Raw genomic sequence first — 10,296 nt, 5'->3', positions numbered from 1 at the left:
CAAACCTTTCACTTAATCTTTTGTAGAAAACTATAAAAAGAAAATTTTAAATTTTAAACTCTCTTTTAAAACCATGGCTTTCACATAATAAAGATTTAAAAAAAAAAACCTTTTAATTCATTGTGGCCAGCCACACCAAGCTTGGGTTCAAGCTATGGTCGGTCACCTAATGTAACCAACCCACCTTGGTTTGGTGGGCCCTAACTTGGGCTCCAAGCTAGGCTTGGCCGGCCACCTTAAGGTGGGTAAGAAGGTGGGTATAGGTGGGTATAATACTTTATAAATAAGAGGCTACGATAGGGACTGAGAGGAGGAATTGGTTTTGGTCTCCCGATGAAATTAGGCTTCCCGTGTTCACCCCGAACACCCAACTTAATTTCATCAATAATAATTCATACCACTAAAGAATTATTATTGAACTACCGCACCAATCTCAAATTATATTTTGGGCTCCTTCTTATCATAAGTGTGTTAGTCTCCCTGTGTTTAAGATATAGAATGTCCACTAATTAAATGAGTTACTGACAACTCACTTAATTAATATCTAACTCCAAGAGTAGTATCACTCAACCTTATCGTCATGTCGGACTAAGTCCACCTGCAGGGTTTTCATGACAATCCTTATGAGCTCCTCTTGGGGGCATCATCAACCTAGATTACTAGGACACAGTTTCCTTCTACAATCAACAACACACACTATAAATAATATCATTTCCCAACTTATCGGGCATATTGATTTATCGAACTAAATCGCACCATTTGATAAGTCAAAGAAATAAATATTAGATATATGTGCTTGTTATTATATCAGGATTAAGAGCACACACTTCCATAATAACAAATGTCTTGTTCTTTTATGCAGTCAATATAAAAAGAACTTACCTTAAATGGTCCAGCTCAATACACTTTGAGTGTACTAGTGTAATTTTATAGTTAAGATAAACTAATACCAAATTACACTACGACTATTCCAATGATTTGTTCCTTTCCATCTTAGTCGTGAGCTACTGTTTATAATTTATAAGGAATTGATAACATGATCTTCTGTGTATGACATCATACACCATGTTATCTACAATATAAATTAATTGAACAACTACACTTAGTATATAAATGTAGACATTTGACCAATGTGATTTTTTATTTATAAAATAAATGTTTACACAAAAGTTAGGCTTTTAGTATACACTCTAATAGTTGAGACGTGAGAGCCCTACTCAATTATAACTCATATTGGGACGAGAGTCTAGAATATGACCGTTAGGTAAAGATTAACACAGATAGAGAATGTTCTTTAATTATGGTAAGGTTGGAATTAATTCACACTACATGGGCGATCCATCTTCTCACCATTGACCCCTTCAGAGACAGTACTCGTTGGACATAAGTTTCTTGAAGATTTTGTGCAGCCCGTCTCCTTGGGATACTAGCTTAGTTACATCTCTGACTGGTCTTACATAGCTTTTCTACTGAATAGAGGGTTCGGCTACATAATGTCACAAATGACAGCATTTCCTCGGTTCTCCTCCTCATGGGTCCCCCTCATTTCCTTTCCTCTATCGTCAGACGGGCCATCTGACTACTCCTTCCCCAGAGGTGGATTAGTCGATCACGTGGAGAAGTTGGAGCTATTGGCCTATTGCTGCAGAAGATGGGGCGCGATTTTAAGTAGGGGCAGGCTTAATTCTGCTGCTCAGTGAGAATTCCGAGAGAACTGGAAGCAGTTCCTTGTTTCATGAGTGTGAGACCGGTGATAAGTGCAGTATCGGACTTCCTATGGGGAAGGTCGGTCGATAGGAACCCAAACAGCCTCAACTCACTGTGCCACCCCTGCTTCTCGAAACAAAGGGAGATTCGGCCAGGGATCTTTAGGCTAAACAGGAGGCAGTGGTGGCTTCCTCTCTACTCGATCGGTCGGAGCGTGGGCTTTGACTTTCTTCTTTCGGGTGACTTAAGCTTCCTCCATATTAATATATTTGATCGTTTTCCCTAGTTATTCATCAAAATCTTGTGCGGGCTTTCGAATGAGGGCTCAGAAAAAAAAAATCTCCCTCTAACAAGCCTTGAGAGAAGACACTTATTAATATATCAGAGGTGGCGGATAGGATATCCAAAGCCACCTAGTTGAAACGCTTAATGTACTCTCTCAAGAACTCTGTAGTTCCTTGTTTAAGTACAAATAGACTATGATTAGTCTTCTGGTATCTCCTGCTGCTGACAAAGTGGTGCAAAAAAATATTTTAAATTCTTTGAAACAAGTAATAGATCCGATCGACAGCTTGTCGAACCATCTTTGTGCTAAATCAGAGAGAGTGTTCAGAAACACTCAACATTTTATTACATCACTGTACTAATGCAATAGAGCAACGTTCTATAATTTTCAGAGGTGATCTTCTGGGTCATTACTACCTCCATATTCTCTAATAGATGCGAGCTTATAATCCCTTAGCAGCTTCTCATGTAACATCTCTTGAGAAAAAAACATGCTGAGTTGTTCAGATGTCTCCTGAACTACCTGGGCTTTTCCCTTCTTTGGGTCTCTCGAGGGCGAATTCCCGACCGAAGAAGCTTGCGATTGCTCTATTTTGGTGCCATCATCTCCCAGGGTTTGAGACAATGCTCGGGGGAAATCACATGACTGCTTCCTCTTGGACCTTCCATTAGAGGTGGAGGGCTCGTCTTTCAAGATCATAGGTACCCGGCACTGGTCAGAATCCGTAGTCTATTTTTCTAAGGTTGCTGATATCTTGGCCTCCTTGAATAGCTCATATTCCTCGGGTGTCATGGTGATGTTGATTCTATCGGTGTCGTCCATCTGCTCATTCCGGAGCAAGTGAATGTGTTCCCATAGACAATGCCAAATTAATTAATCTCGTTCGGAAGCTGATCAGTTGGATGGAGATGTCGGTGATGGGAGCTAGAACGTTGACGGGGAGAAGATCCGGGCCTAGGACTAGCCAGGAAAAGAGGGGGTGATTGCTAAATTCGATATTCACGAACCTGCAAACACTGTAGACCAAGCATCCAGGAGCGTTAGAGTGAGAATCAGGAAAAAAGTTCCTAGCGCAGGCCCTTCGATATTCAAATTAGAAAGAAGCCCAACGGAAAAGTATGAAAGAATTGAAGGGATGCGTGTATATGAGTGAGTTTATGCGCCTAAGAGCATACCTGGCTATTGGAGAGGACTTTCCTTTTTATACTACCTTTATAACATCCGTAATCATCAGGCTTCATAGAATGTCGAGCATCATAGTATGTCAGATGATAGAGGATGTACGGTAAACTTCCATTGGGTGAAGGAAGGTTCTGCTTCATGCACATGACAGAACCTTCGAATATTCCCTGAATAACAGTTGTTACTTTGACAAGTGGTCGCGATTCTCTGATAATGTTGTCTCCTAACAATAGTCCGCTTGGTATTTTGTGTCAGGTGAGCATAGAATGGAAGCTTCGCAATGGAAGGGGGTTAGATCGGTATTGTGTCGACCGAGAGCAGTGAGGGGACTAAGCCCTTAGGGTCCGACCGGCATATAACCGGCCAAGAGTAGATGGGAAGTTGTACTCAAGAGCAATGTGGAGACTGAGCCCTTAGGGTTCGACCAGCATGGAATCAACTGGCAATAGCCGAGAAGCTTTGCTTGAGAGCAGTGAGGGAATTGAGCCCATAAGATTCGACCGACGTAGAACTGGTCGGGAGTAGACAGGAAGCTTTGCTTGAGAACAGTGAGGGGACTAAACTCGTAAGATTCAACTGGCATAGAACCAATCGATAGTAGACGAGAAGGTTTGCTTGAGAACAATGAAAGAACTGAGTCTATGGGATCCGATCGACCTAGAGCCAGTCAGATGATCAATTTAGGTATGTATCCTTCGATTTGGACCGCAATTATATTCTTAACTTTTAACCATCAATACTTGACCTTATGTTAATTTTAGAGTCACCCGCCACATGAGTATTCATATGTAAATTTATGAATCTGATAGCTATGCTCTGCGTCAGCGGCAACCTTTGCCTTCTCACCAACGCTGCATGCGGCGAGTATCTACCAGGGTCCAAGCTTGGCGTCGATCTAAGCATTCTTAATTCTTTGAAATATTTGACCATGCAATTAAATTAATTGTGGCACGCCCTATCGTGTCGCTTCTTCCTGCACTAACTGGCCATGTCTGAGGAGCTAGGGGATATATATATGACTATAATTAGGGATTGGCAACTTGATTGGCAGTGGTTTGGGGCATTCAGTGGGGTTGGTGCCCCGGAATTAGGGTTGCATCCTTAGCACAGTTTTGTAGGGCACACAGACAAAAAAAAAAAGGAAAAATTGGAGAAGAATTAAGAGGCAGTGGGCGTGGCCGCGTGCATGCTTGACGGGGGAGATGAATTATGGAGGGAGAAGGGATAAGAGAGCAGTTGTTGGTTTCTTCCTCTCTGCGTGGAGTCCAGCGATATAATGCAACCCGTCAATTTTTGTTTTGACAAGAATTTAAATATCATATATGTCTTTTTATTCAAACAGTGAAACTTTTTATTTATTATCATAATAATATATTTTTATTATTCTTATAGTAATTAAGTTTATAATATAAATATAATAATATTGTATTATAATAATTATGAATCATTATAACATAACTGTTATTATAATAGATATGGAATTATAATTGCTAAATAAATTTTTTTAATGGAAAAAAAATATTCTCCTATCGATTCCAATAAAAGAAGCGTCTGTCTTTTTTTTACATTTTATTTTTTTAAGAAAAGTATAATAAAGAAAGGTAAACTTTATTTTAGCTTTTTCACTCCGAATCTTATCATGCAAAAGGCTTCTTCTCAAATGATCATGCGTGCAAATAAATTTTTTAACATATATATATATATATATATATATATATATATATATATATATATATATATATATATATATATATATATATATATATATGTTACAAGACAGTTTGAAAACCGATGCGCTTTATTTTAATTTTTTTTTAAATTTTTGAATTAAAAAATAATTAAAATAATTTTTAAAATTTTATTTTTTAGGGTTCAGGCTTTGAGTTATAGTATCAAAGCTATTTTTTTATTTTATCTTTAGGGTTCAGACTTTGGGTTATAATATCAAAGCTATTTAAGGTTCAGGCTTTGAGTTATAGTATCAAAGCTATTTAGGGTTCAGGCTTTGGGTTATAGTATCAAAGCTATTTAGGGTTCAGGCTTTGGGTTATAGTATCAAAACTATTTTTTTTTAGATTTTACCTCTAGGGTTCAGGCTTTAAGTTATAGTATCAAATCTATTTTGTTTTTTAGATTTTACTTCTGGAGTTCAGGTTTCCCAATTAGATTATAGTGTTTGGTTTTAAAAAAAAAATTAAAATAAAATTAATTTAAGTATTTATTGAGTATTGTAATATGTTGAGAGGATATATTAATGTATTAGAAATTTATATAAGGAAATGTTAATTTTTTTAATTGATTTTTTTAATTTAAAATATTAAAAAATAAAAAAAATTAAAAAACAAACTTGATCTCCTGCGCGACGCGCACAGTCGCGCACTGTGCGCGTCGCGCAGGAGATCAAAACTCCACCACGTGTTTAATATAAAACTACTGTGATCATGCACACGCGTTGCGTGTGTAATATAATAATATATAAATTATTTGGATCTTTGAAAATCTGAATTGTTTGAATTTTCTAGTGTATAATTATTTGGAATTTTCTAGTGTATAATTATTTGGGTAAGATTCGTTAGACCCATACAATAGTGACGCTAGAGAATCCCAGCAACAAACTAATGTAACGGACTTCCCTATGCAAAAAAATTATTTTAATTTAATATTATATTTGTCTTAGTAAAAAAACTAAGAAAAATATATTTTTTAACATTGTCGGCCTAAAATATTTATAGAAGCTTCTTTGATCATAGTGTTGTCAATTTTAAGATATGGGACTAAAAAGAATAATATTTTTTTATATAAAATAACCAGAGAAAATTAATGATGAAAAAAATTCATAATAATACGCTGTAGCTGAGTCTCGAATTCTAGTTCACTGAGTCGTTTCGAGTGTGGAATTACTAATAAACCTTGAAATTATTTTTAGTGTAAATAGAAAAAAGGGCATTAACGTAAATGTATTTTAGGTTTCACCAAAGTTAGTTAGTAAAGGGGGGAGATTTTTAATAAAATAGTAAGATATTAAAATCACATTGGGTCCATATTGACCCTTTATAATAAAATTATATTAATTAAAATATTTTAACTTTTGAAAATCTAAATTATTTGGGTTCATATTGACCCTTTATAATGAAATTATATTAATTAAAATATTTTAACTTTTGAAAATCTGAATTATTTGGGTCTTTGAAAATCCGAATTGTTTGGATTTCTGAGTGTCATCCTTACTATTTCCCTATGAAAAAAATTAATTTAATTTAATATTATACTTATCTTAATAAAAAAACTAAGAAAAGTATATTTTTAACATTGTCAGCCTAAAATATTTATAGAAATTTTTTTTATCATAATTCTAAGATGTGAGAATAAAGATAATTATATTTTTTTATATAAAATAATTAGAAAAAATTAATGATGAGAAAAATTCATAATAATATGCCGTAACTGAGTCTCGAACTCTAGATCACTAATTTTTCGTTTGTGGAATTACTAATAAATTTTGGAATTATTTTTAATGTGAATAGAAAAAAGGATATTAACGTAAATTTATTTTAGACTTCACCAAAATTAATCCGGTAAAAGAAGAAATTTTTAATAAAATAATATATATATATATATATATATATATATATATATATATATATATATATATATATATATATATATATATATATATATATTAATGTGGAATATACGTAAATTATATATAAATATTAATATTTCAAAGATTTTGACATAGACAGATGCTTTAGTTAGTACAGGTCTACAGGAATCTTTCTTGGGCCAGAATGTTCAACGGTAAAGTAGGCCCTGGAGACGGCGGCGTCAGCGCACAGCACGGGCGACCGCTCGCTCATGCCCTGCCGGGTCAGGGTCGGCTCGTCCGGTTCTGCTGACAGGAAAACCGCCGTCGCAGTCCCCCAGAGGCCCGCGCCGACCTTCTCCCGCAGCTCCGCCGTCCACACCGCCGCCGACAACCACCTCGATCGATATATTGAACTAAAATACTTCGACAGTAATAATTGATAGTAAGTTAGAACTTATCCATTCGGAAGGCAGGGAACATACCTTGATGGGTACAGTACTTTGGAAAGAGACACTGTTCGTTGATTAGGTGTTTTCAGTGGGCCATATTTATTTTTTATTGTTTTGCTAACTGGAACTCATTATCAATCATCAAGTAAATGTCAACCAACTCTTAGGGACCAGCCGAAAGGCTTTGTTGTTGACCTCTTGTTTCGTGGAAATGCATGTCGAGTTCGACACTACCTTCCAAACTTTAATGAGAGTGCTGGAAGAAAAACTGGAACTCGATTGTTTTCCATTCACACAGGGCCTTAATTTCATTCGAGGCTTTCTTCCAACACTGCTGATATAGCTGATGAGCACAAGTAATTCTCTTGTGATACAGTGATAATAATTCTCTTGTGTTTGTCTCATCTATACCTGATGTGATTGATGTGTCCTGTCATCTGTTTCTGTAGGTAAGAACTTTCTGTATTTCCGATTTGTAATTAGAATAAAACACTATGTCTCATGTTGATGATGATTTAGTTGAAAACAAATTTGTTAGGGTGAGATTTTCAAAAAGAGTCGAGGAGTTGTCGTTATCAAGATTTTCAAGAACGGCTCAATGACTTTCTGTGTCGACAGTGCTTTCACCACAGCCTACAGCGGCCCAAGGCAGCCCACGCTCAGGCCCATTATTTATTTTTTGTTAATTTAAGTATTCAGATTTTTACAACCCCTATAAAATACTCACGATAATTCACAATGATGGGGAGATCTCCTAGTGCACATTGTTATAGATTAAGGGATGGATTATATGGAATTACGGTCGGATCAGGATAGCGATTCGACCACAATTGATTGTGATCGCTTCTTAGATTCATCATCTCATTCAAATTATAGTTTGGATCGGACTAGTTAGTCGAAGGTCATCCAAAAACCGTCCCTCGCTCGGCGACCAACTACCTAATCACTTGAATCCATTAGGTGAGTCACTCCATTAGGCGAGTGCCTCGAAGTGCAGAAGAATTGAGTTAGCGATGTTCATGTGATCATGTCAAATCCATTAGGCGAGTCGATCAAACCTTTCGTATGCACTTGAGTTGGATAAATCGAGTGAGCTGTATAAGATTGGTTAGGTTGGGCCGAGTCCCAAGTGAGATCATACAATTATATATATCTTTCAAAATTTATATAATGATTCTTTGACCTAACATTGTGAATAAGGACTAATTAATTTTAAATTAACTAGCTATTATGATTTGTGTATACGTGTTACATGTGTAATATAATATATAAATATGTGTAAAATATATAAAAATCTTAATTTAAAAATAAAGTAAAAATTATATTATTAATCATATCTCAAATTATGTAACAAGAGTATCTTATATCACTCAAAAATTGATGAGATAATCGATGAGATACAGAGTGAATAGATGAAACTATGATTTTTCTTGAAGAATCGATGAAATACAAATAGATTGATACGACTATATCAATATACAGAAAAATCGAAACAAATAGATTTATGAGTTATGATATAAATAAGAAAAAACTATAGTAAATATTAAAGGGAGAGGATAGAAAAGAACCAGGTGAATTAATAGAAATTAAGTTAATTATACTTATATGATTTAAAAAGGATAGGAAGTTGAAATTATTAATACACTTTAAATTAGAAATATTAAAGGCTCCATAATTTTAATTAAATAGTAAGATTAATTATAAAAATTCTTATTTTTTTTATAAATTGTTAAATGTATCATAATTGACAAATCGTAATAAATTTATCTAGTATTATTAATAAATACCAAGTGGAAAAACCATTAAATCTTATTATTAATAAATAATAATAATTACCTACAGTTTGTTGAGCATTGCACTTCTCCCTGTCTTCGACGCCGCCGGCGACGACTTTGATGCAGAGGTTTGCAGCTCCACCAGCACCACCATTCTGCTGGCCGCTCCTTTAAATCTCTCCTCTTTCATTCATCAACATATTTCTTTCTACCTCTGCTCTGCTCCCGATCTATCGTTCTACCATGGGGATCCATCCGTTGGCGAGCCTCTTCCACGGGGCACAACTTGTATTGCAGAATGATCAACTCATCAGGCACATCTCCGGCGGCTTTTTAGTTTGCAGTCTCCCGTGAAAAGATCTTAAACGAACATGGTTTGATGATCTTCTGTGTCAGAGTGTCTCAGCACTCCTTTTGGCTCCGCGACAGACTCCGCCAGAATCCGGCGGTACGGAACTTGCTCAGCATCTCCTTCTCCAGCTCTGCCATATCCTGGCTCTGGGAGATCACCGGCCAAGTACTCGTCCCCTCGCTGGTAAGGCCTCTATCATGCAGTGTTAGATCGTCATCGTCTTCGCAAAAGGCGAAGTCTTTGGGCTTCCAGCCCCTGGGTTTGGCCCTGCGCTGCTTCCTCCGCCACCTCCGCCGCAGCAGCGCTCGCCGCAGTAGCTCCGCCGGAAGCTTCAGCGCGACGACGAAGAGGAGGTTCAGCAGGCCACAGGGGCAGCAGCAGCAGAGCGCGACGCACCCCGCGGTCGTAGCACCGGCGGCTTCCTCGAGCGCAGCGCGCCGCGTCGCTGGATCCTTGTCGACACGCGGGGGGCGGCGGCGATCGTCGGAAGGCAAGCCTCGTTTCGCTGGGGATGCGGAAGGGGAAAGGGCCCTCCCTCTCCGGCGAACCCGCTTCCGCACCATCGCGCCTCTCTCGCAAGTCGATTCCCGATGGAAGGCGCGCGCGCTATCACCAAGAAAGATCGGTAAAAGATCAAAACTTTATGGAGCTTGATTCCAACGCGGCAGCGAGCTCCCGCTGAATGCGCGAGGAACGATAAACAGAAATCCAAGAAGCAGAGGGCGAAATTCGTCATTTAATAACTACAACGAAGTCAAGTAGCAACGGACTACTCATGCGAGAGAGACAACTCGATTACGTTATCGAGAAATTTGCTCATCGACGTGGTACGTTCTTCGGTAGAGTAGGATGTATTCGACTCTTCAAACCAATCTAAATCATTTTACTTGCGTGACTTCGCCGGAATTGGGTGTATTAAATGCAGTGCATTCATGTCGAAAGAAACAGTGAAGAGGACA

General features: G+C 37.4%; 1 protein-coding gene across 1 annotated transcript; it reads right to left on the bottom strand.

The window, feature by feature from the left end:
• Nucleotides 1–9,387: 9,387 nt before the first annotated feature.
• LOC122014148 lies at nt 9,388–9,900 on the bottom strand. Its single transcript, XM_042570329.1, has one exon. It carries the CDS (start codon nt 9,898–9,900, stop codon nt 9,388–9,390), a length of 513 nt encoding a protein of 170 aa, XP_042426263.1.
• Between the last annotated feature and the right edge of the window lie 396 nt (nt 9,901–10,296).

Source organism: Zingiber officinale, chromosome 8B, assembly GCF_018446385.1.
Source record: "Zingiber officinale cultivar Zhangliang chromosome 8B, Zo_v1.1, whole genome shotgun sequence".
NCBI lineage: Eukaryota > Viridiplantae > Streptophyta > Magnoliopsida > Zingiberales > Zingiberaceae > Zingiber > Zingiber officinale.
Note: the sequence above shows the minus strand (reverse complement) of the source record. Positions and strands in the feature narration are given on the sequence as shown.

What these genes read in the sequence shown, in the direction of transcription:
- LOC122014148 (XM_042570329.1), bottom strand. Translation starts at nt 9,900, where the DNA reads ATGGTGCGGAAGCGGGTTCGCCGGAGAGGGAGGGCCCTTTCCCCTTCC.